Source organism: Mytilus edulis, chromosome 2, assembly GCF_963676685.1.
Source record: "Mytilus edulis chromosome 2, xbMytEdul2.2, whole genome shotgun sequence".
NCBI lineage: Eukaryota > Metazoa > Mollusca > Bivalvia > Mytilida > Mytilidae > Mytilus > Mytilus edulis.
The window spans coordinates 51551450-51579310 of NC_092345.1; the positions used below are offsets into that span (position 1 = coordinate 51551450).

At 34.0% G+C, this 27861-nt stretch overlaps 3 protein-coding genes across 3 annotated transcripts in view; 1 reads left to right on the forward strand and 2 right to left on the reverse strand.

Annotated features, from left to right (window-relative positions):
• Positions 1-5889, reverse strand: part of LOC139512398 (uncharacterized) — a 45961-nt gene extending 40072 nt beyond the window's left edge. The window contains exons 1-2 of the mRNA XM_071300007.1: positions 5794-5889; positions 2442-2542 (exon numbers count right to left, since the gene is read on the reverse strand). Coding sequence (XP_071156108.1) covers positions 2442-2542; positions 5794-5810 — 118 coding nt within the window. The 5' untranslated portion in view covers positions 5811-5889. The remainder of the gene's footprint in view (positions 1-2441; positions 2543-5793) is intronic.
• A 1719-nt stretch (positions 5890-7608) lies between these two features.
• LOC139512399 (uncharacterized) lies at positions 7609-10870 on the reverse strand. Its single transcript, XM_071300009.1, has 2 exons — positions 10272-10870; positions 7609-8492 (listed from the first exon to the last, which is right to left on the reverse strand). The coding sequence occupies exons 1-2, from the start codon at positions 10794-10796 to the stop codon at positions 7989-7991; spliced, it is 1029 nt and encodes a 342-aa protein (XP_071156110.1). The 5' UTR covers positions 10797-10870; the 3' UTR covers positions 7609-7988.
• Positions 10871-10966: 96 nt separating this feature from the next.
• The window catches only part of LOC139512400 (heat shock 70 kDa protein 12A-like), a 49011-nt gene continuing 32116 nt past the window's right edge, over positions 10967-27861 (forward strand). Inside the window, exon 1 of the mRNA XM_071300010.1 lies at positions 10967-11080. The gene's annotated coding sequence lies outside the window, so the exon portion shown is untranslated. The remainder of the gene's footprint in view (positions 11081-27861) is intronic.

The following is a 27861-nucleotide window of genomic DNA, read 5'->3' on the forward strand; positions in this document are numbered from 1 at the left end:
GGTTCAAAGGTGCCCCTTAACGTAATTTTCCGTATTAACCATATGCATACATTCGGTACTTTTCGGCATATATCAACGGCAAAGTTCCAAACCGGACCTAGCTCATTTCAAAGGTATTGATCCAAGCTATTCCCCACTTAAATATTTTTCTGGGATCCGGGCCCGTCTGGCCACCACAGAGGTTCAAAGTTGCCAATTTACGTATTTTCCATATCAACCACACATTCGGTACTCCTCGACATATCCCTACGGCAAAGTTCCGAACCGGACCTAGCTCATTTCAAAGGTATTGATTCAAGCTATTTGCCACTTAAATATTTTTCTGGGATCCGGGCCCGTCTGGTCACCACAGAGGTTCAAAGGTGCCCCTTAACGTAATTTTCCGTATTAACCATATGCATACATTCGGTACTTTTCGGCATATATCAACGGCAAAGTTCCAAACCGGACCTAGCTCATTTCAAAGGTATTGATCCAAGCTATTCCCCACTTAAATATTTTTCTGGGATCCGGGCCCGTCTGGCCACCACAGAGGTTCAAAGTTGCCAATTTACGTATTTTCCATATCAACCACACATTCGGTACTCCTCGACATATCCCTACGGCAAAGTTCCGAACCGGACCTAGCTCATTTCAAAGGTATTGATCCAAGCTATTTGCCACTTAAATATTTTTCTGGGATCCGGGCCCGTCTGGTCACCACAGAGGTTCAAAGGTGCCCCTTAACGTAATTTTCCGTATTAACCATATGCATACATTCGGTACTTTTCGGCATATATCAACGGCAAAGTTCCGAACCGGACCTAGCTCATTTTAAAGGTATTGACCCAAGCTATTCCCCACTTAAATATTTTTCTGGGATCCGGGCCCGTCTGGCCACCACAGAGGTTCAAAGTTGCCAATTTACGTATTTTCCATATCAACCACACATTCGGTACTCCTCGACATATCCCTACGGCAAAGTTCCGAACCGGACCTAGCTCATATCAAAGGTATTGAGACAAGCTATTTGCCACTTAAATATTTTTCTGGGATCCGGGCCCGTCTGGCCACAACAGAGGTTCAAAGTCGTCTTAGGGTGGTCACCGTCATTTAAGCAGTCTCTGGTAGGTGGTCACTATTAATTTCTTTTCTTTTTTGGCTTTCCATAAGTATTTCTATGTATATTTCTATATGTTTCTGGAGTAATTGGATTTTGTTTCATATTTTATATATTAAATTACATCTTTGGTGAATCCTCTGTAATGTTTTATTGATAAAAATCTATATAACATAAAGACAAATATACAACTTGTATCAGGGTTTATATTCGAGGACAACGAAAATTTATGACAGCTTGAAGGGGTCATAAAATGGTATCTTTTCCCTCAGGCTTTATAGTGATTTTCAAGTAAATTTAAATATTGAACCGACGGCTAGCAGTCGGTTAGATATTGAATATCAATTATCGAATGTCAAATAAAGGACAGACCGCTTACATACATATTTAAAACGGAATGAAATGCTTTAGAAATTAGCAGAAACCGTGAAATTGTCGATTTCCGCTGTTAGATTGCATTTAACTAAGATTTAGCGATTTTTGGAACGTTTGAGTCTCACGCAGTTTTTTGGTTTTTAGACATATCGTCAAAATTGGCTGCTGGAAAAAAGTGGCTGCTATCTTGATTGGCCGATGAAAGTGGCTGCCAGCTTGAGTCTGGTTTTCTTGAAGGTTGTTTTGACAACATATCGGTTGCTTTTCCTTTTCAGACATCTTCACTGGTGAAAAAATATTCCATTACTAAACAATTCATTTTTTTTAAAATTTGACGAGTGTTTAGTTAAATCTTAAGTAGAAACTAAGGTTAATTATAATACATTTATGATATAGGTAAAACATGTACAAGTATGATATAGGTAAAATTATTTACAGGTAATGTGGCGCAATTTCATTTCATTTATTGGCGCAATTAATACCATCAAAATAGAAGAGAGTGGCGCAATTAATACCTTTTCAAAATTGCAATTGGCGCAAATTGATTCTGCCCAACCGTTCATGCTGGCTGTTCAAACACCTCCCTCTGAAAAAATCACAGTGCCAGCCGTTTGCTTCTTTACAAACAAAAAAGGGAGGTCAAGGGAAGAGCCTACACAATCGCTTTTACACTTATACTTATCGAACATAGAAATTATCTTAATTGTCCTATTCAGAATCGAAATAATTGATGCAAGCTATACTTTATTGTAGTTTTAACATGGGTAGGCATTATATTCGTGATTATTTCTGCCCGAGCGCACTATCGCTCGGGCAAAAATAATCACGAATATAATGCCTACCCATGTTAAAACTACAATAAAGTATAGCCTACATCAATTATAATTTCTTAAATAAAAATTAAGAGTGCTACACCGTATGTTACAAATTTTATATTTATCTGCCACACATCTGTTTGATATCTTACCTGCGTTATCAAATGCTTCGTATGGAAAACCTCCAGGCAAGTGAACTTTAAAAATAAACGGAGATACATGTTCCACACTGTAGTTTATTTGCCGAGCTATTCTGAAAAACAAATACACTAAATGTTATAGCCTAAGAAGATGTCCATTTAGTGATTTTCGGGTTTTTGTTTGTTATTTTAGTGGTAATTTCAACTAAAGGTTTTAAAGTCTAGAGCCTGGGTCACGGTTACCTTGGTCAATGAGCATTTTCAAAAAGGGACACTCTCCAGCATTATTGAGGAGAAAGAAATTCATTACCAAAATCTCTGTTTTATAGGGTTTGTAATGCTAATTACTTAAGTCTGTTAAGTTCAACGATATCTTCTTAATATAAAAACCAGATGCTCCGCAGGGCGTAGCTTTATACGACCGCAGAGGTTGAACCCTGAACGGTTGGGGCAAGTATGGACACAACATTCAAGCTGGATTCAGCTCTAAATTTGGATTGTGATTAAATAGTTGACACAGCATAGGTTTCTGACACAGAATGAATGTGTTCTAATGAACTTAAAATTTTTGTTTTCTCTTAGAGCAATTCACTATGCTGTTGAATATTAATCCTCTCAAAAAAATGTTTGAAGAAATTTTCTTTTTTATTTATGAAATTTCAAATGAGAAAAATTGAACCCAATTTTTTTAATCACATCCCCCTTTCCCTTATTCCAAAACTAATCTCAATTAAAATTTCTAATGGAGTTTGCAACAATAACTACTCATTTAAATACATCATAAAATATTAAGATGTAAAAAAACTGCTTGTTATCACTGAATGGTAAAGATTATTTTAATTTATCAGTTGGTAGTAAAAAGTGAATATACATTGTATATTGTATATAACAAAGATTTAAGTTGATTCTGGACAAAGAAAGATAACTCCAATTAAAAAAAAATCTTGCTATTGCACAATATTTTGCAATTAGATATTTCTTGCTTACTATTCTGGACAAAGAAAGATAACTCTAATTAAAAAAAAATTGCTATTTCACAATATTGTGCAATTAGATATTTCTTGCCATTGTGCAATACTGTGCAATTGAAAAGACTTGCTATTGCACAATACTTAATATAATAATTTTAGATCCTGATTTGGACCAACTTGAAAACTGGGCCCATAATAAAAAATCTAAGTACATTTTTGGATTCAGCATATCAAAGAACCCCAAGATTTCAATTTTTGTTAAAATCAGACTAAGTTTAATTTTGGACCCTTTGGACTTTAGTGTAGACCAATTTGAAAACAGGACCAAAAATGAAGAATCTACATACACAGTTAGATTTGGTATATCAAAGAACCCCATTTATTCAATTTTTGATGAAATCAAACAAAGTTTAATTTTGGACCCCGATTTGGACCAACTTGAAAACTGGGCCAATAATCAAGAATCTAAGTACATTTTTAGATTTAGCATATCAAAGAACCTAACTGATTCATTTTTTGTCAAAATCAAACTAAGTTTAATTTTGGACCCTTTGGACCTTAATGTAGACCAATTTGAAAACGGGACCAAAAGTTAAGAATCTACATACACAGTCATGACAGTTAGATTCGGCATATCAAAGAACCCCAATTATTCAATTTTGATGAAATTAAACAAACTTTAATTTTGGACCCTTTGGGCCCCTTATTCTGTTGGGACCAAAACTCCCAAAATCAATACCAACCTTCCTTTTATGGTCATAAACCTTGTGTTTAAATTTCATAGATTTCTATTTACTTATACTAACGTTATGGTGCGAAAACCAAGAAAAATGCGTATTTGGGTCCCTTTTTGGCCCCTAATTCCTAAACTGTTGAAACCAAAACTCCCAAAATCAATCCCAATCGTTCTTTTGTGGTCATAAACCTTGTGTTAAAATTTCATAGATTTCCATTCACTTTTACTAAAGTTAGAGTGCGAAAACTAAAAGTATTCGGACGACGACGACGACGACGACGACGACGACGACGACGACGACGCAGACGACGACGACGACGGACGACGACGCAGACGACGACGCCAACGTGATAGCAATATACGACGAAATTTTTTTCAAATTTTGCGGTCGTATAAAAATGATGTGATAATATGATTGCCCATGAGACATGTTCTCTCCACAAGAGACCAAATGACACAGAAATTAACAACTATTGGCGACTGCTTTTAAAAATATTATCACATGTTACTTTCCATAAAGTGTTTAATAATGTATAGTATAGGGGAGTTATTTGAACGGGATAAAAAGCAGAAGACTGATGATAAAAGGGCTATTTGAATTTAAAAGTCAAAATATATTAGCATTTCTGTATTTATTTCCATATATTATTCCATTTAAATCAGAAAAGTACACAAATTTTATGTTGTCTTCCTATGTCCTTGACAATTGTCGAAATAGGAGTACATGTATGTTCATAAAATTAGTATAGACGAGGAACCTCGTTTGATATCTCCTTCATACATCACGAACTATATACTATAGTGACCCTCAAAATATTAGGCATGTCTATGTTCAAACATATAAAAGGGAAATTCGGAAAAATATGCTAGAAGGTCGAAAATACAATACACGAGGATATATTCCATTTGTAAACAAGAATGTGTCCTCAGTACACGAATGCCCCACTCGCACTATTATTTTCTATGTTCAGTGGACCGTGAAATTGGGGTAAAATCTCTAATTTGGCATTAAAATTAGAAAGATCATATCATAGGGAACATGTGTACCAAGTTTGAAGTTGATTGGACTTCAACTTCATCAAAAACTACCTCGACCAAAAACTTTAACCTGAAGCGGGACAGACGGACGGACGGACGGACGGACGGACGAACGAACGGACGCACAGACCAGAAAACATAATGCCCCTCTTCTATCGTAGGTGGGGCATAAAAAGTGAAATCTCAAAAATACTGAACTCCGAGGAAAATTCAAAAGGGAAACGGTAAAACCAAATCATAAAACACATCAAACGATATATTCCATTTGTAAAAAGGACGTATTCTTTTGAGACGCTTATATAAACAGTTGCAAATAAAACCCTAAGTCACCTCTCCGATCTCGCCTTTAATCTCTCGGACTATGGATTTTGTTAAATTTTTTTTTGTCAATGACATTCTTACATATGAAAATACACTCATACTATGAATTGCTCATTTACTTAGATAAACGTTAACATTATCCCTGTCGGGATTTATAGTGTGAATTACAGCTAACGAAAAGTTCAGCACCGCTATTGCGCAATGTCTGCATGCTTTCATAATTTATTCTCTTTATAATTGTTTGTATACCATGCAAATATTTTTCAGTATTATATTACAATAAAAATCTTTTACATACCTTTGAAATGCTAACATAATCAAGTTGTATTCGTATGGACTGTGACCTTTTTATTACTTGTTAATTCAGTGTAAATACATTCTACTTACAACTCACCTGGATTTCCTGACTTATCCGCTTTCGTCGATCTATAAACTAAACTGATATAAAGAAATGTATAATTTCAAATATCTTCTCCTCTGAAACTACTTAACCAATTCCTGTATCTAGAATAAAGTTTGCGTTTTATTTTCAGTTTCGTCTAAAACATGGCCGTCATGAATAAAAAAAGAGAATATAGGGGTAAAATGCAGTTTTTAGCCTATATATCTCAAACACTAAAGCATTCAGAGCAAATCTGATAAGAAGTAAAATTGTTCATAAGGTCATGTTCTATCGGCCATGAAATTTTCAGATGCATCTAACAGCCCATTTAAGGTTGCTGCCACTAAATTTGTAATTTTAAGGAAATTTTGAAATTTTTAGTTATTATCTTGAATATTATTAATGATAAAGATAAACTGTAAACAGCAAAAATGTTCAGCAAAGTAAGATCTTCAAAAAAGTTGATATGACAAAAATTGTCAAATGACCCCTTTAGGAGTTACTGCCCTTTAAAGACATTTTTTCTGAATTTGTTTGCCTTAAAACTGCTGAATCAATTTCAGCAAAACTTTAATAGACTGAATGAGTTTCAGAATATCTAGTATAACATTTGTATTTCATTTTCTTGTACGCCAAGAAACATAGCAACTATGACTAAAATGGAACATGGGGTGTAAAATGCATTTTTAAAGCTTTTGATTGATTGACAAGTACGTGTCGCCTAGAACACAGCCACATACCAAATGGTCAGTATTAATCATCCGTGTAATCTACTTTATGGGATGTTTGCAAAATTTAAACGGACGCGATTTCTTGCCATGGCTGCATGGATCCTGAATCGCTCACCTAACAACAACATGGGGGGTAAAATGCATTTTTAACGCTTTTGATTGCTTGATTGACTGTTGGTTGATTTACGCCGCATTATTAACGCGTTTGAAGAAAATATGACAGATTCAAAGAACATTTAAATGAATTTTTTAAGACACTCATTAATATATATTGAAAAGCAAAATGCTCATTGTGCAAATATTTTAAGCAAAAAATAACAGGTGAGCGATTCAGGCTCTTGATATACTCTTGTTCTTATAGTTATCTCCTACGAAAAAAAAAACAAACAAACAAAAAAGAGAAACTCGAAATATTTCCTATAAAAGAAATCGGTAAATCGATTTTTTTAGTTCTGTGTACTTCTACCATGACTATATGAATCTCGGAGACTATAATAGACACATAGTTCCGTTCTCTTATAACGATAAAGCGTCTACTGAATTCAGATTTTTCTTTTAATTAAATTCAGTTACACCAATAAAACATTAAAAGGTCCAAGTAAAGGCAACAGTAGTATACCGCTGTTCAAACTCATAAATCCATGAACAAAAAACAAAATCGGGGTAACGAACTAAAACCGAGGGAAACGCATCAAATACAAGAGGAGAACAAACAGTGCTTAGCAGATCCTGATCCACATACGGCATCGGTCGTGTTGCTCATGCAAGTACAAATAAGATGATAAGTCTAATTCAATAGATGATATTCAAAGAAAAGAGGATGGGATTGCGGTTACGACAATTGGAACATATCCATCGTCATCTGGGAAGCATAATACGTTAATTATTGCATTAGAATGTACAGTCGAACCAGCATTGCTATACATTTATATTTGTATCATCCATGGTGGGTTTCATATCTATGTAAAACCTAGTTTAAGATAAACTTAAACAAAGTTACTGCAAATAATATTTATTTAATAAGCCTTTCTATCAGTAATCACCGAAAGACAAACGAAAAGAAAGACTGCAACAATGAAGTATACATTTCTGTTTAAACTTGTCAAGTAATTTTGACTGAGGAAGCTTCATCTTAATTATTAAAACATTGTTTGTTTTTAACGATGTTCGTCAATTCCCCAGTAATTTTTTTTTTCATGATTGGAATATTTGTGACTCATTGTGTACCTTTTACAGAATCTCTTTGGTAATTTGTAAATAACATCACTACAGAGTTTTTGTAATTAGTTAAATCCTTTTCTTTTTTTTTTGCATTTCGAGCGATTTGTATATCAATGAATTTTTATTTCTTTTATAATTATCTCATGCTCGTCTGTATAGTCACACTAAGGTTCCTTTTCGTTCGGTAAACATCGTGTGTTCATCTTCATTAACATTTGTATGAAATGTCAAATCAGGAAGTGACGTCTTATTGTAATATTCATACGCTGCATTACACTTCCCATTAGATATGTAATCTTTAAGAAGTGTGACGTAATCACCGTCTTGGTCAACTGACGTAGCGACAGAACAGAGTCTACAATTACATTTTAAAATTGCGTTCGTATCTTTGTTAAAATTTACATACAGACACGTGGGTTGTTGTGGGGATTCCCCCACAGAGTTATTCCAAACTGGTTGTATGTTATTCAGTTTGCAGGAATGACATGGAGACTTAATTGTAGCGCTTCGGGTGGTATCTTCCACGCTCAGGTAGTCCGATACTTCCATTGGATTAACGGGTTTAGGATGAATAATTTGTATTCTGTCTCTCTGTTTCTTGTATTTGTTTAGCACACGTTCAACTGGGCTTTCGTCCCTTCGTTGGAGTGGAACCTGGACAGGCTGAAATAAAATAAGTTTTTGATCAATATTTCAGGAACATATAATGATATAAGTTTTTTTTTTTAAATGCTTTCAGTTTCTTCTTCGAATTAAACTGAAAAAGTTGCTTTTTGTACAAAACAATTGCCCTCTAAATATTATCATCCATTACATTGAACTTAAACCTTAAACTATACGTCAAGCAAGCTTAAGCATGCTATGAAATCCTCGCTCAAACCTCAGGGGGGCCTCCTAAGGCACCCATTAGTAGTTAAAGATATGATTTCATTCAACAAATTTATTTTTTACCAACAAGTACGTGTCGCCTAGAACACAGCCACATACCAAATGGTCAGTATTAATCATCCGTGTAATCTGTTCTATGGGATATTTGCAAAATTTAAACGGACGCGATTTCTTGCCATGGCTGCAGGGATCCTGAATCGCTCACCTAACAACAAATGCAACATACAACTGAAAAAGCAGCCATAATTCACACAGGAAGTAAGATCACAAAAATACTGAACTCCAAGGAATATTCAAAACGGTTAGTCCCTAATCAAATGGCAAAATCAGTATCTCAAACACATCAAACGAATGGACAACTGTCATATTCTGAATTAATACAGTCATTTTATTATGTAGAAAATGATGGATTAAGGGAGCTACCATTTGATTTTTATGGGGGGGGGGGGGGCTAGGATGAAATTTGAAAAAAAATAGGCCGGACAGGAGTTTTGAGTAAAAAAAAAAGGCAGGATGAGACACTTTGCAAAAAAAAAATGCAGGATGACAATTTAGGTAAAAAAAAGTCAGGATAAACTAATAAAAAAAAAGGAAGGACCGAATAGAGTGAAAAATAAAAAGGCAGGACAGAGATTACAACTAAAAAAAAATGCAGGACAAAATTTTTCATCTGTTCAGCTTTGTTTTAGAATAAAGAATACTGGTATATTTTGCAAGTTTAATGCAAGACTAAAATGAGTGACCAATAAAAAAACGTATTAATTAACAAAAATGGAAAACTCCAAGATAGATAAAATAAACAGGGAAGTCAATGTCAAGATAATCTGTAGAACACGTAGTACATGTATTGTTTGAATCCCCATTACATTAAAAACTATAAACACGGGATATACTATCTAAATTATTCAGATGATTCATTCAGTTTGATTTATAATTAAATGTAAATTTTCATTGATTTTCAGGTTGTGTTAGTGAGGTTAGATCGATCAATGCAAAAAACAATAAATATAACCGCATAGGTAGCAAGAATTGTGTACGATGTTTTTGTAACATAAAGCAAAATATACATGTAATATTAAGACTCAAGAAGTAACGAAATTCAGTCATTTTAAAATGCTATAGATCCAAAATTTTGTACAATTTGCTGACAAAATTTTAAAAAGTCAATTCTGTTAAACCATGTGATCGAAGACTCAAAAGGCTAGTAAAATTTGTACTTAAATGGATATCTTTACATAAAATGACCTTAAGAATGAATTTGAGACTAAAAAAAGAAAGACAAAAACAAGCCTGCAATTTCACAATGCATTTCTTACTAAGTATGCCTAATTACTATCTGCGATTGATTGTCTCGTGTTTTTGATTTAATAACTAATTAACGTTTCCATAAGGATCCATAAGGATCACACACAAGTTAGATTTTACAACATGATCCTTATTTTGAAGTGCAAGAGTAAACCCAACCATGATCACACTGAAAACAAACGAAAACATAAGAGATAATAAAAGGTAAACAAAACAAAAAATGATATAAAAATGCGTATTAGTGTTTACCTCTGTAGGTTGGTTAATGACACTCGTAATATGGTCAATGAATTTTGTGTGCTCAGACAAAGCTGTTCTCATAATCCTAGAACTCTCTGTCAAAAACTTAACTGCTTTCATTAACTTTTTGTTTTCACTTTTCATAAAATATTTATCGTTTGTTCGTAACACTGTTTCCTCCTTTTCGTCTTTTCCCGTTGTTCCTATAATGATTTCAATAGCCTTTTCTATTTGTTTATTCATAGCATTTTCCATGCGTTGAAAATTTTCATTAAGCATCGTCAGTGCTATTTCCAAATTTTCCATTCGGGCTCTGATTGTAAAAGTGTCAACAGAGCTAGTTCCGGAAGATTTAGAAGAGCATCTTTGATGAAGCACCTCATTTTGCTCCGAGCTTACAACAGTATAATCCTCATTAACGTTGCAGTATATTTCGTTTTGTATTGTTTGTATCCCGTATAAAGTTTGACTCGACATTCTCGAATGCGTTGTTTGAAAACAAGTTGGAATCAATACTTGTTTCATTTTCTTCATTTTCTATTACATATGTTGTTAACCACAAAGCCTCCTGTTACTTGTTACTAAAAATAGATGATTAGTAATACTCTAGGTAACTAAGGTCTTGATCACATTGTTAATTTAAATATTGATCAAGACCTTGAAGTAAGAAGAATTATAAATACACTAATATTGTGTTGACCTACGTAACGATTTACCAATGCCATTATTAGTATGAAACGGAAATTTTACATGATCTAGATCCTATCAGCTTGAAGTATATAAACCTCTTCATCAAATAATTCATTTTCTACAAAATAGTAAGTATATAATCCTTATTAAGAGTACTATCATAAAACCAGGAAATGAGTTAACAATTAAATTGAAAGTCAAATAAATCGTCAAATTTTTAACGGTAGCCATTTTATTTTAAATTTCCCAAAAGCTGGGGTCACACATTCACGATATTTACTGACGTCCTTGACAGGACCATTCCCGATTAAAATTTGTCAAAAAACACTGGACAATTTTAATTTGCAAAACACTCATTTGCAAATCCGACGCCGCCTCAAATAAGAGCTACAATGTCATGTATACGACCAAAATGTGCGGAATTACATGGGATTCAATAATTTCATTGGTTTTCTACTGTTACTATTATATTTATTTTGCTATTTGATTTATTAAAACATGGGATTTTCAATATCCCATTGGACAGGGCAAAATCCCATGGAATCGACCATTATCCCATGGGATTTTGGTTAAATCCTATGGGATTTTTTTTGGTCCCATGGGATATTTGTTGTCCCATAGGACAAAACAAATCCCATGGGGCTATATCCCATGGGAAAAATTAAAATCCTATGGGATTCAAATTATAAATCTAGCTTGGCTTCTCTTTTTTTAGAAATACTATATATATATATAAATCTATGGCTTTCATGAATTATTTCGATTCTAATAGGACAAATAAGTTCATTCAAATACTGAAGCGAGGTTGGGTACGCCGTGTGTGTAGCTGTTCTTTTTTACTCCTTGTTAGGTAAAGCTCAAATATTCTCATAAATCTTTAGCTTGCATTGATTATTTCGTTAAAAACCACTAGAAAAAAATATGTTTAATTATCAAACCCAATATTTGCGATTTTTAACATGTAACATGAGAACTAAAGGGAACTATATTTCAGTGTGAATACATAAATTTAGAAGCTAACCTGTCATGTTGTTAGGGAGGCCGGTGCCTAAGGAAAGATTTAGAACAAGTTCCAATCTTTCCAAAAACAACAATGACCAGCCAGTCATATGATACTTGTCACTGGTCAATAAAAAAATCAATCAATGTGCCTTTGTTCCACCGCCTATTTATCAAAAATATTTTATGTGCTGAGCCGGATAGAAATTGATCTTAGGCCAAAATATATAATACATGTCATGAATGTGTTCAACTAACATGCCAAAAAAATAGGATAGGTATATAGGCAATATCGTTTGATTTTACAATCATAGTTTAGTTGGTTACTATAAGGGAATCTGCGACTTTAACAGTGCTTGTACCAAAATGGCATTAAAAGTGTCACATGTAGGCCAAATGGGTATTATAGTTAGGGTCGGTAGGGTTAACTGCACATGTATTATTTTGTTATGGGTAATAAAGGTGTGCATATACATGTCATGTACAAGACTCATTTCATTTGAGGACACCTACATGTACATGTACATGTTTAAATACAAAATAATAGATGAATGTTAGTCTATATTGGAGGGATCTTATAATAAATCAATTATCAAACAGTTACAGACTTTTCATAGAGATTTTATAACCCATAATAGGATAACAAATGTATGGATTTTCATTTGCATGAGCCATAAGGTTGATTTCCATTTACATGTAACATAGCTCATACTTGTCATATATTAATATATATATATTTATATATATATATGAAATTTTACATACCATCTTTCCCTCCATCATATAGACCTCTGACATCTGAAGAAATTGTGTCTGTCTTTTTATATTTTTTCCTTGGTCTTCCTATAGAGGAACGTTTTTTTCTAGGCATGTCTGAATTGCTGTAAATAAATAACTCTTTAATTATAAAGCTGAACAAATTATGTTTTATTTACAATTGATATTTATTCAGACTTAAAACTCATTCATTGAGGTGTTAAATACCATATAGAATAGTACAATTTAAATATTATAGAGGTTCTCAGCTTAATCATACATATATAGAGATACAAGATGATGTGGTATGAGTGCCAATGATACAACTAACCATCCAAGTCACAATTTGTAAAAGTAAACCGTATACATTGTTCCTTTTAACACCAACTTACAGATAAAAATTTAAAGAAAGGTACAATTTATTAGTCACAGCACTACTTAAAACATATGCATAGACTGATAAATATTAAAGAAAATGGAGAGAAATTTGTCATTTGACACATATTTTAAACCAGACTACTAACTGACTAAGACTCCAATACTTTGAATTATTCTAGCAAAACTTTAAGCATGGTCAAAATAAGTATGACGTCCTGGGCAGCTATTACATTTTTTTGCTTTAGCATTGCTACAAGGCGTGAAAGCACAAACAATAAATATATTAGCCCTGAATAGCGTTTAAAAAGTCTTAATATTTTGAACTTGGGGGTCAGATTGGTTTGGAGCCTTGTAAAATTATTTAAAAAAACACGATGAACAAGAAAAAGAAAGAAAAGAGAAGTGGTCAAGAAGGGAATGCAGGAACATGTTCAAAAAGAAAAAGAAACACCAGGTACAATTTCATGTATTATCCAGGTTTAGAAACAATATCATTGGGGCCACATTAAATACCTAATGGCTATGCGTGATTCCAAGCAACTGTTCAGTTTGAATGATGTTTTCTTTCTTTGTCAATATATTTTCAGTCCAATTTATGAAAAAATATACCCCTATTCAATATGCCTTTATTTATGAGCTGTGAAAAGCCTTTTTGTAGTTTAGATTGTGGAACTATTTGTACATATTTTGAAGAAGTCAAATGCTAAAGCCCTTTGAAGACCATTAATAAACGAAAAAAAATCAGATTTTACTACAAATATTGCACACAGAAATAGGAGAGGCCAATTTCATAGGAGCAGTATAATTTATGTGAGTCCTGCATGTGGTTTCCGGTTGTAATGAGTAGGAGATTAATATTACACTTTTGACTTTAGAAAGTGACAATAAAAATAGGTCATTCAAATCTGTATTTTTTTCCCTCACAGCGTCCCCACGCTGTAACCAAGCGGGAAAAATACAATTACATTACACAACTTCTTTAAAACAATTTAAGTCACAATTTACCCACTGCTGTAATAATAATGTAATACATGTATAGTATTAAATACACAATCTGTCCTTTTTCTTTTTTAAGGTTGTTGTTCTCTCGTTGATTTTTCTTTTGCGTTGTCCGATTTTCTTGCCCAATGCTCTCGGCTTTATGACATTCATCCTGCCATCTATGGATGTAGTTACGCGCTTATCTGGAGGAATGTAGCACTTGAATCTCTTGGTCAATCTTTCTCTTTCTTGTACAGTTTTGTTTACCCAAGAAGTTGCTGTTATCTCGAAATGTTTATGTGAATCAGCCACACGGTACTGGCCCCTTGACACCAAAGCACGCTGCAAGTCCTTGAATTGTGTTTCCACGATTTCCTGAATGATCACTATCAAGTCTAGTAACGGTTTTGATTGCCAGTTTACGGCTGATTTCAGCACATGGTTCAGTGATTCGCTGTTGTTGTTGGTCCAGCCTTGGTCAAAGTAACCTGGTGGTGTCGGTCCCTCCCATAACTCACGAATTGTACGTGCTACACGATTGGTGAAATATCGGTGGAATGAAGCAGACAGTTCCTTTGTTTGTTCCTGAATCTGTTCACACTTAACATCGAAACAAATGTCATCATCGGAATGAACTAATCCTTGATCACAGAAGATGCTGTCTAGTACGGACTCTATCTTTCTTGTCGATTCCATCATCTATCATTCTCTGCTTTATATTACCTTTTAAGTGTCGAAGTCACAGGATGTGACCAGATTCGGGATGTTATGAAATACACTTCTTATATAATTTTATTCAATAATCAATGTTTGAAAGTCACTAAAATGTGTTAGTATTGAAATTTCAAGTGTTATTCGGTCATTACAAGTGTTATTCGGATAATAACAGTGTTATTTGGTCATTTCTAACCTTAAATGACATTTTTTTACATTTAAGGCGGGATTTGGTGATTAATACCAATTGATAAAGATCGGAATATATTTTATCATAATGGTAATCATGTTCACATAAAGGATTATCTTGGTAAATAACTATAAAAAAAAATTACAGAAATTATGCAAGTAAGGCACGCTGTTGTATCACTGTCAAAACAATATGGGGGCCTCGGTAGGTCAAAGTGGTCCCCGACTTTGACCTGGAGATCAATCTATAGATATCTCTTCGGTTTGTCTGTTCCCGCCGAAAAACGCGGTGGTTTTCTCCGAGTTCTTCGGCTTCCTCCACCATAATAACAGAATTCCCTGTGTCTCCTAACACTCCCTCTGTGTTGGGTTGGGGATTGTCCTGGTGGTGGGTTGTATATAAGTTAGTGACACATCTCCATTAATCCTGATAGGGAGTTTACACAGATTCCACTGTACCCTCGCAGCAATCGAGGGGTGCTCCGTTCCAAAGGGATCTTCGTACATACATTCATACATATGGCGTTTCGTCAAGTCTCACTCGCGTTTTAACGACCGTCATCTTGAGTATAACTGCACTAATTAGCGTAACGGAGTATAATAGTCCCAGGTAACTCCGACACAGTTACAATGAAGATGTTCATACACTATTACATCATTGTCCTTACTGTGTCGTTAAATTCAGCGAAATGTTTGATATACGTCACTGCTTAACTCATCATAACTACGTATACCATGATTAACATTTGGCATAAGGCAGTTCTGAGACTTATGGAGGGAGGATTCATTTAATTAAAATAATTTATTTTAACCGCGTTTCCAAAGGGGTATTCCGGTTACAAGTTTTAAATTGTACAAAATATCAGTACACCAGAAAGGTAATTCTCACCCTCTAACACACATCTCTCAGGGGCGGGTCCAGGTAAGGGCGTAATGGGCGTACGCCCCCCCTTTAAAAAAAAAAAAAAAAAAAAAAAAAAAAAAAAAAAAAAAGAACTATCGTTATAATCTGCTAGTATTGTATTGAATGATGGCAATTTATCATATTCATTAATTAAACACATACTCTGATTTCTTTTTATACTGATTCCCCAATTTGATGGGTCATCATCAACCGTAAAATTTCGTTTCTCGGAGTCCGGCGTGTTCGACTCTGCGATTAGTATTCATTGTTGTTGATGTGATAAAGAATTCGCAAAGATGTCGATGTCAAAAACAAAACGTCAAAAGACCTTAAAATCGTATCAAGGTGTCCTTTTTTAAACAACCAAAACGGTAAGTAAATCAGTATAATACATGGATTTTGGTTGTTTTGTGTGACACTAACTTCGATTCCCCATAGCCATTCTAAAAATATACCGGGGGGGGGGTATATTACTATATATACGATACTGGGTATATTCTGACAAAAGGGGTTGTATTTTCAGCTAAATTGTCTAAAATGGGGTTATTTTTTTACGCGTTGCCTTGGAAGGGGTCACTCAGATTTGACTATGATATCCAGAACGGGGTTCAAACCTATGATTGCGTTGGATAAAAACCGCAATTTTTATACGTGTGCATGCAAAACAAATTTCTTGGTAGAGTGGTATAAATACACTCAGCACAAACAACATTTTCCGTCGGTCCGTCCATCCCGGTGGTTTTAATACAATAACTCGAGAACGGATACACGTTTTTAACATTTGTATATTTCCACATTAAAGCAATACTCAGAACAGAGAACTTTATTCTTCAGTGTTTATTTGTCTTGTATCATGTGTGTCCTTCTGTTCATCGAAACCCGAACTTAATCAAAAATAGAGGAATTACTTCATAATTTGATGCTAAATTGTTGAAATTCAGGAGCTTCTGAGCTTCCCCATGGATCCTCAATCGTAATCACGCCTCTCGTTCATAAAATCCTGGCCTAGGTATTGAAATGTTAAGTTACTCCTTATACCCTTGAGTTTGGAATTTCTCGTTATTGGTCTACTGCTGTTAAGATCCATCCAATCATTTTAATATACCATAGACAATTAATGGAGAAAACTCGGCATAAAAAATGTCACACCCTGACACTTTAACTATAAAATATACATGCTCCAAGTCAGGAACCGTTACATTAGTGCAATTCTCTATTATTTTATGTTTTTAAGCCAAAAAAGGTCCAAAAAAATTTTCGCCTCGCTTCGCTCGGCGAAATATTTTATTCTACGCCCCCCCTTTCAAATATCCTGGACACGCCCCTGTCTCTTGTACCCAGACCGGAGTTTAAACTAGAATGGGTACTTTGGGGGCCTAGGTTGGTCAAAGTTGTCCCTGCTTTGACCTGGAGATCAATCTTCTGACATCCCTCTGGTGTGTCTGTTTCCACCGAGTGGCCCGGTGGTTCTCTCCGAGTACTTCGGCTTCCTCTGCCATAATTACAGATTTCCCGGTGTCCTAGCACTCCCTTTGTGTAGGGTGGGGATTGAATTGTCCTTGTAAAAAGAATTGTCGTATAAATATACGTTAATTAGTGACACATCTCCATTAATCCCGATTTGGAGTGTACATGGATGCCACTGTACCCTCGCAGCTTTCGAGGTGTTCTTCGGATATCGGAGTTATTTACCAGTACATACATACATTGTAAAGTTAGATGAGCGGCATGTGAACTTTTTAAATAAGATTTTACCGTTGAGTTTCCAGTTTAAATGGTTTTACACTTGTCATGTTCAGTGTATGCAAAGTGCGGATCCTAAAATATCATTTTCACTGTATATGGCATAAATTTCTGATGTAGAATGATAAATAAACAGACTATTTTTTTTTTTGATTTTTGAAGAAAATGAAGAAAATGAGTTAAAATGTATATGTTTAGAAATAAATAATACTAGTAAGACAATATGTAAGAGATGCGAACAGGGTTTTATCGCGCCTAAAGCCATCCAACTGTGAAATATATACCGAGATAGGTGAATATTTGAGACATTTCACGAACAGATCGTGGGGGTGATTTAAAACTAGCAGGTGAGGGGTTGTTGCAGTAAAATATTCATTTCAACACAATTATTAAAGTTGTATAAACGTAGATTCTGATATGACGTTCTTTTTTAGCTTTGGGTACAAATAGTTATCAAAGGTTTTTGCATTTAAGGCGGGATTTGGTGATTAATACCAATTGATAAAGATCGGAATATATTTTATCATAATGGTAATCATGTTCACATAAAGGATTATCTTTGTAAATAACTATAAAAAAAAATTACAGAAATTATTCAAGTAAGGCACGCTGTTGTATCACTGTCAAAACAATATGGGGGCCTCGGTAGGTCAAAGTGGTCCCCGACTTTGACCTGGAGATCAATCTATAGATATCTCTTCGGTTTGTCTGTTCCCGCCGAAAAACGCGGTGGTTTTCTCCGAGTTCTTCGGCTTCCTCCACCATAATAACAGAATTCCCTGTGTCTCCTAACACTCCCTCTGTGTTGGGTTGGGGATTGTCCTGGTGGTGGGTTGTATATAAGTTAGTGACACATCTCCATTAATCCTGATAGGGAGTGTACACAGATTCCACTGTACCCTCGCAGCAATCGAGGGGTGCTCCGTTCCAGAGGGATCTTCGTACATACATTCATACATATGGCGTTTCTTCAAGTCTCACTCGCGTTTTAACGACCGTCATCTTGAGTATAACTGCACTAATTAGCGTAACGGAGTATAATAGTCCCAGGTAACTCCGACACAGTTACAATGAAGATGTTCATACACTATTACATCATTGTCCTTACTGTGTCGTTAAATTCAGCGAAATGTTTAATATACGTCACTGCTTAACTCATCATAACTACGTATACCATGATTAACATTTGGCATACGGCAGTTCTGAGACTTATGGAGGGAGGATTCATTTAATTAAAATAATTTATTTTAACCGCGTTTCCAAAGGGGTATTCCGGTTACAAGTTTTAAGTTGTACAAAATATCTATACATCAGAAAGGTAATTTTCACCCTCTCACACACATCTCTGGTACCCAGACCGGAGTTAAAACTAGAATGGGTACTTTGGGGGCCTAGGTTGGTCAAAGTTGTCCCTGCTTTGACCTGGAGATCAATCTTCTGACATCCCTCTGGTGTGTCTGTTTCCACGGAGTGGCCCGGTGGTTCTCTCCGAGTACTTCGACTTCCTCCGCCATATTTACAGACTTCCCGGTGTCCTAGCACTCCCTTTGTGTAGGGTGGGGATTGAATTGTTCTTGTAAAAATAATTGTCGTATAAATATACGTTAATTAGTGACACATCTCCATTAATCCCGATTGGGAGTGTACATGGATGCCACTGTACCCTCGCAGCTTTCGAGGGGTTCTTCGGATATCGGAGGCATTTACCAGTACATACATACATTGTGAAGTTAGATGAGCGGCATGTGAACTTTTTAAATAAGATTTTACCGTTGAGTTTCCAGTTTAAATGGTTTTACACTTGTCATGTTCAGTGTATGTAAAGTTCGGATCCTAAAATATCATTTTCACTGTATATGCCATAAATTTCTGATGTAAAATGATAAATAAACAGACTATTTTTTTTTTTATTTTTGAAGAAAATGAAGAAAATGAGTTAAAATGTATATGTTTAGAAATAAATAATACTAGTAAGACAATATGTAAGAGATGCGAACAGGGTTTTATCGCGCCTAAAGCCATCCAGCTGTGAAATATATACAGAGATAGGTGAATATTTAAGACATTTCACGAACAGATCGTGGAGGTGATTTAAACACTGTGTATCATCGCCACCGAAAATTGGGTACTAACGAAGCGGAGAGAAATAGAAAAAAAAGTAAACAAGTTAAGAATTCATTCAATTTAAAGCATTTCCACTCATTTGATGAGGGTTCCGTTTAAGAAATGATTTTCTGATATATAATTCTTTAAATTATTGGGCCGATAAGTACAAGATTAATACAAGATTTTGTGTAATACTCCAAAACTTGTCACTTAGTACCTGAAAATTTCGAGGTCGATCACCCTCTGTCGCCCCATTCTCAAGATATTTAACTGTTTTTCATTATTTTTCCAGACACGTTTTTAGATTATTATAGTGTGGCATCATATTTACTGAAATTTGTTGTCAAAAACATGTTTTTTTAAAGAATATGGACAAAAACATTGTTTGTTTGTTGTACGGCGAATTGCAGAACGTTGTACGGCGAATTGCAAAATAACAACTTTTGTCTGTACGGCGTCTTGCAATGTATTATAATTTTAAGAGGAAATTAATCACTGTTTAGATAATATCAAGTGATGATATTTTGCTGATATCAAAGCTTTATATGCTTACAAATATACAAAATGTCTTGCTTATCAACTATTATGAAATATATTCCGTTAATTCAGTTCAGAAGGCCTCTTTGCCTTTCGATTTTGTACAAAAAGTTTTTTTTCAACCATATTATCCTAAATACATCCATAGATCGTTATACTACTAACGGCTGTTGTCTTATTTGTTGTTAGGGTGAAATTTTGTAAGTTCAATAAAAATAAACCGTCCATTCATCTTTTGTTGGTGCTTGCTGTTTTTAGATAAAAACAGTGGAGATGTGGTATGATAGCAAATAAGATAACTATCCATCAGGATCAAATAAAGTGTATGTAAGCAATTATATGCTATCGTACGGCCTTCAACAACGAAAACTCGTACCTTATAGTCGGCTATAAAAAGCATCGACCGAAAAATGTGAAAGGACTCAAGAAAACTAACGGCCTAACTCATAACAAAACAATTTATGAAAACAACAAATAAGATAGAGATGAAGCAACGTCAACCACAGAATTCGGACAGACACATAAAATTGTTTAATTATTTAATTTCTGAAATGACTCGTTTGTAAAAAGAAAAATTAAGAAAATACTTTGTTTTCACCGAAAGTTAGGAAAAACAAATCGTGAATTGCATTTCGAATTAATTTTCTTGTCAGTTTCTTTTTGAATATATATAATTTGTATACATCTTAAACGCTGTCAAGCAAATGGTATTTCTATCTAATGCATTTTATCTAATGCATAATTAGAATGGGGTAGGGGGTCCGTTAACATGTTTTAACAACACCTCCATTTTGGCAAAAACAGTTAACAACAAATTTTAAATGCTGATAAGAGTTAACTGCAACTTTAATTTACCCTTTTTTCCAAACGAACCCGAAAGCAATAAAAAGGGGAAGTTCATATCTTCAATGTATTCAAAAATTTGAAAACCACTGTACAAAGTCGCAGAAATGCCAAGCTCCATAAGGAATCTTTTATAAAGCTGACTAATTTTCAGAATACACACGCAAGTACCATATTTTTTTATTGACACATGGACAGACAATTGAACGGATGGAAAATCAGACAGAGTGATTGACTCCAAGAAAAGGACTATGTCATGAATAATCGAAAATGCTTTAAACAGCAAAAGGAGGCTTCTTCTGGTTATGTATATTGTTGAGTAAATGTTTTATGTCAATCAGTCGTAGCAAACGTCGTCATGACGTAGGAAAGTGTAACAAACAGATAGAATGAGTGAATACTATAGGGCGCGAACATTATTTTTTTTATGGCGGTGGCTCTTATAAATTATGGTTACACTCAGTCAGGGTATTCATATGACTCATTGCTTACATGATTTTATTAAAAGGAATTACGAAGGTTTATTAAAAAAAATTAAATCATCAAAACCAGTGTATAAATCAGAAAGTAACATGTAAGGTGTCACAAGTTGAAGCACCCTTTCATCTCCAAGTCCCAATTAAGAACTCTGAGCTGATATAAAAAAGCCTTGGTTCATTTTTACATTTCTGAAGTCTTAGACTAGCAAATTTGACATCAATTTGAGAACCAAGTCCTCATTTTTCTACCTCTTCTACCAGGCCACACTGTTCAGTTATTTTACGCATTGCAAATTGAAAAGGTACTTTATTTTTGAAAATTCCGTCCAGGTACTTTTGGTCAATATAACTTATCAAACATTCCATATACATCTGAATTATTTTCATCATAGGACTGACTAGGGTTTTAGCTGGATAAGAAGTGGCCTTTCCTTTTCACGTTTTGGATACATTACAAATAGAAGCCAGAAATAACTACATTGGTTAGACGTATAAAGAGGGGCATGAGATATCCCTTAACATGTTTAACACTGTCGCATTTGTTGCACCTGCATGACCCAACTTGTGTCCGTAACCTTTGCTATATAGTCTTAGTTAATTTATTTCATTTTAAAAATTTTGGTTCATTTATATGTTTCAAGAAACAAACATTGAACCTCTACCCCCTTTTTGTAGTTAAATGATTGCTCACTTAGGAGACAGTTTCAGGTATACCAATACACAGTTACAAGTTTAGTTTCGCATTATAGTCATAGTGAATTTTCTAAATAAATTTTGTACAATTGAATTGATTTGTAGATAGTTGAATAATAATATAGCCATCCTAGTGGGTTTATATGAACATTTAGATTGTATAAGCCATTTTTCAGTTTGACCGTCCATACGTTCCTATACGTACCGCCATTGAGGCTCGATCTTTTCTATTCAATTTTATGGAAAAACAGCAGTAATGCATATGATTTTTTTTTACCTCTTGATAGATATATGTCTATGGTTTCGGGAAAGGTATAACTCTTATTGATTGAAATTTTCCTATGGACCAAATTTTTGAGATCTTTGTGACATGTTCAACCCCCTATTTTGCAATATATGGTATCAAATAAATGCTGATTGTTACCATGGTCACACACAAAAAAAAGAGATTATATTTCACCATTATTACTATTGGAAATCAAATCTATGGACGATTCTCTTTCCATAAATATACACATGCATAACTCAAATATTAAGCCTTATTAGGAAGGACGGGAAAGAGGGTGCTTAAAAATTATGAGTGTCAATTCTAAGTTTTTTCCTATCTGTGAATTGACACCCCACCCTAGTGCATAATGTTCTCGCTGTGTTGGGCTGTTTCTTCTATTTGGTCGGCCTTCTGTTTCTTTGACATTTTCCTCATTTCCATTCTCAATTTTGTCAAGGATTTACTATACTCAAAGATTTTTTTAAAGACATGTACAGTTACATATATATGCTGTTTATGTCCCTCCTTTGCGGAAGCAACGTAAAGAAAGAGATGGACAGCAAATTGTAAGGTGATTCTTGTAAATAACTGTTAAGATCAGTTAACAGAGAAAATAATGTCAAAAACAGTGAACACTTTAAGTATTAAGTAACAGATAACAGGAATCTCAATTTCAAATAAACAGTTAACAACATTGCAAATTTTAACAAAACAGATTACAGACAATATGTCGAAAACAGTTAATAGTTTTTAAAATTTATCAGTCAAATAACAATTTTAAACAAATTTAAACCTTGAAAAGGACAAAAACAGTTTAACATAAAAAGGTACCCCACCAAAAAAACACCTTACATATTTGAACTTAATACTTTATTTTCTTTAAAAGAACGGTAAATAACTATTCTAAAATTAGCAAGTTGCCATACAGTTGAAAACAAGTTGCCATACAGTAAATTTGTCAACACTAGCAAGTTGCCGTACCCTAGAGTTTATTTTTTATGGTCTATATTCTTTAAAATACATCTTTTTGACAACAAATTTCAGTAAATATGATGTCACACTATAATAATCTAAAAACGTGTCTGGAAAAATAATGAAAAACAGTTAAATATCTTGAGAATGGGGCGACAGAAGACGATCGACCTCAGAATTCCCGGTACTAAGTGGCAAGTGTTTGAGTATTACACAAAATCTTGTATTAATTTTGTACTTATCGGCCTAATAATTTAAAGAATTATATATCAGAAAATCATTGTTTAAGCGGCACCCTCATCAAATGAGTGGAAATGCTTTACATTGAATGAATTCTTAACTTGTTTACTTTTTTTTCTATTTCTCTCCGCTTCGTTAGTACCCAATTTCCGGTGGCGATGATACACAGTGTTAAAACTAGCAGGTAAGAGGTTGTTGCAGTAAAATATTCATTTCAACACAATTATTAAAGTTGTATAACGTAGATTCTAGTATGACGTTCTTCTTTAGCTTTGGGTACAAATAGTTATCAAAGGTTCCAGGATTATAATTTAGTACGCCAGACGCGCGTTTTGTCTACATAAGACTCATCAGTGACGCTCATATCAAAATATTTATAAAGCCAAACAAGTACAAAGTTGAAGAGCATTGAAGATCAAAAATTCCAAAAAGTTGTGCCAAATACGGCTAAGGATAAATATATGCCTGGGATAAGAAAATCCTTAGTTTTTCGAAAAATTTAAACTTTTGTAAACAGGAAATTTATAAAAAATTACCACATTATTGATATTCATGTCAACACCGAAGTGTTGACTACTGGGCTGGTGATACCCTCGGGGACGAAACGTCCACCAGCAGTGGCAACGACCCAGTGGTGTAAATAGTTATCAAAGGTACCAGGATTAAAATTTAGTACGCCAGACGCGCGTTTCGTCTACATAAGACTCATCAGTGACGCTCATGTCAAAATATTTATAAAGCCAAATAAGTACAAAGTTGAAAAGCATTGAAGATCCCCAAATACGGGTAAGGAAATATATGCCTGGGATAAGAAAATCCTTAGTTTTTCGAAAAATTTAAACTTTTGTACACAGGAAATTTATAAAAAAAAAATTACCACATTATTGATATTGATGTCAACACCGAAGTGTTGACTACTGGGCTAGTGATACCCTCGGGGACGAAACGTCCACCAACGTTAACAGTGGCATCGACCCAGTGGTGTAAATAGTTATCAAATACAAAGCCATGTTCTAATTCGAATAGAACATGGGCTGCACGTGATTGAGGTCACAATTGAAATTGCAACGTCAGATGAATTTTGAACAACGCCAGAGATCAAAATGGACATTTTTGTTGGTGTTGCTCGCTACGAAATTAAATAAAAACATTCTAAAAGTAAGTTTAAATGTTTCTGTTCTTTTTTTATTGATAAACTGTTGATTTTTCTATAACGTTTTTGTTCATCAAATCAAAATGGCGACATTTCGAGCGTCTACTATAGGTCCACTTCGAAGTACAAAAGTTCATAATATTCCTATTAGAATCGAAATAATTCTATCATGCCATGCTCTATGCTCATTTTAACATAGGTAGGCATTATATTTGTAAACATTTAATACCTCGCTAACTCTTGGTATTAAGATATTAACAAATATGATGCCTACCCATGTTAAAATGAGCATAGAGCATGACATGAAAGAATTATTTCTTAAATAGGTTTTGTCATTCAGTTTCTTCATATTGAACCGAGGCTAAATTCCACTATGATGCTTTCTGTGTGCGAGTCATGTTTACTGTCGAATAATGATAATATACTTTCATTTTCACTGTAGAGCGATTCATTAGTATTGTATATGCGGTGCATTTTCATTATTTGATTTAACTTTTTTATCTATTAAAGCCTTTAAGTTAATTTAGCCGACTTGCTCAAACAATAGATACAGTAAGAGAAGGATTTGATAAAGTTTAATTTGCGGAGAAAAGTTTGATTTAACACTCTAATAAATTCAATAGAAATAAAATTTATTTCAAATGTATTCCATTTAATTTCTTATAAATTGTAGGGATCTTTATCCTTGGTTTTATTTATCCATTCCCATGACACTTCGTCACTAATTACGTACATCTTGATATAGATTAAACCGTTGGTATTCCAGTTTAAAAAGTTTTACACTGGAGCCCTTTATAACTTGCTGTTCGGTGTGAGCCAAGACTCCATGTTGAAGACCGTATTTTGACCTATAATGGTTCTACTTTTATAAATTGTGACTCGGATGGAGAGTTGTCTCGTTTTCACATATGACATCTTCTTTAATCTCAGTATCTATGACTCAAATTGAAACGGAACGAGATAAAAAAAAAACTACTTTTCTAATATATTTATAATGCATTGGGCTTAATACGAGTGTCGTCAAATCGTACAATTTTGCCTAAACGGTTACTCGGATAGTCTTTCGAACGATAAACCGGTTAACCTGTAATTTTTAGTTAGTTCATGTTTGAGAGCCTTACCTATAGTACACTACAAATGTTCGTTTTCATAATACGATGAATTTTTAAAAACAAATAGAGAATGGAAATGGGGAATATGTCAAAGAGACAAAAACCCAACCAAAGAGCAGATATATAACAGCCACCAATGAGTCTTCATTGACGTTTGTCCTTTACACATTATACGTTATAAGGATTGTCTGTGAGGAATACTGGCGAAGTTTGACTTTTGATAATCCATTACCACCGTATATGCTATTGCGTTTGTAGTTATCTTCATATTGAAAAAATAAAAAAAAACTTCTTGATCTCGTCGAATTAAAATAATTCTTTCACTTTCTCTTGATGTCTCAGAACATAATGTGGGGTGTTTCAATTTAAAATTATTAAGCCAGTTGCATCAAGTATACATTAACTACATTCACCTTGATTTTAGTAAAAAAAAATTAGTTGACATTTCGTTTATAGTATGACAAAGCCTTGCACATTCAGATGTAGGTCTACGCAATATTAAATCAAAAATAAAATAATGAAGTAAATCTTAAAAAAAAGTGCACTCAAACTCCGCCATATCAATCTTTAAACGCAAAAAAAATATAAAAAAAGAGGTATTTTAAATTTTTAGTTAAAATCATGGAAAAACGTAAATTTAAGAATACAATATGAAATTTTGAGAAGCGTTTTTGTTACAAGTTTGAATAGCTATATATTTGATGAAGAATGAATGAGGAGTTTGTAGTAACGTTGCGCACGATGAGAGTTTTCTGAAACGTTTTACGTACATTTATTCAACTTGCAAGTTTCATTTGCCTTTTTTTTATGTAGTTGGTTGATTCTAAATCTGTCTCTATTAATTTTGTGATGTCTATTTACCATGAATTTATTTATCTCAAGTTGTGGAAATCGATAAATAATTTTTACCCTTAATTCACCTTAAAATGTTGTATTGTCGTAAGTAAGTAATAAACTTGAAGGAATGGAAAATGGGACAGAAGTATACGGTTTTCAATAAATGAATTATAACAAAACTTTAATCGCAGGCTGCTGAAATTGCATGGTGCATATCATCTGTCATTGTAAATTTTTCATATCTTGATTCAAGCCTAATACAAATGTATCCGACACTCTGCAAGTAAATAAAAACATATTTACCCTTGATTAATTTGAATTGAATTGTATTAAAAATTTGCTTGACACATAACTTGTCGAAATACAACCATTAAATAAAATTATTATAACCCGATCTTGAAAATTATTTTCCCAGTCATTTGAAGTTGCTTGCTTTTAAAATGTACTAATCTTCTCCTGAATCGTCTGTATAGTAGGGGTTGATTCAATGAAACTGTTTTTGTCGCTGTTTCCAACAAGTCTTTCAGTTACCTTCGTTTCATGCACAACATGCACCGTGGTTGTTTTTTTTTCGACAACCAGCAATTTTTTTTTAAATTTCACCATGCGATTTGTTTTAAGTATCAGGAATATACATTGGAACAAATTTTGCACATGTAATGTCGAAAAAAAGGGTTTGTTTGTTTTTTCGACGTTTTTCGACGTTTGGACAAAATGGCTACCGTTTTGTAATGTTTCGTAGCATTTTATTCCTGTAAGACCCAAATATGCAGTTAATAAAAAAAAGAATCTAGACTTTATGTTCTTTTCGTGTATCTAACTTTTGTTTTGGTAAATTATAAAATACTTATTGAAATATCAGGTAACAAACCCGCATTAATTGCTTGAACAAATGAAATATCAACTTGGACAAACGACTGTGTAGAGATGGGTTTATAGAATCTACAATTTTTGAACTCACGAACAATGAGGCAAATGTTTGTTCTTTTGGTAGATGTGATAATT

What these genes read in the sequence shown, in the direction of transcription:
- LOC139512399 (XM_071300009.1), bottom strand. Translation starts at nt 10,796, where the DNA reads ATGAAGAAAATGAAACAAGTATTGATTCCAACTTGTTTTCAAACAACG. An exon ending in TCATTAACCAACCTACAGAG is followed by an intron (nt 8,493 to 10,271) that starts GTAAACACTAAT and finishes ATTTTATTTCAG; the next exon opens with CCTGTCCAGGTTCCACTCCA.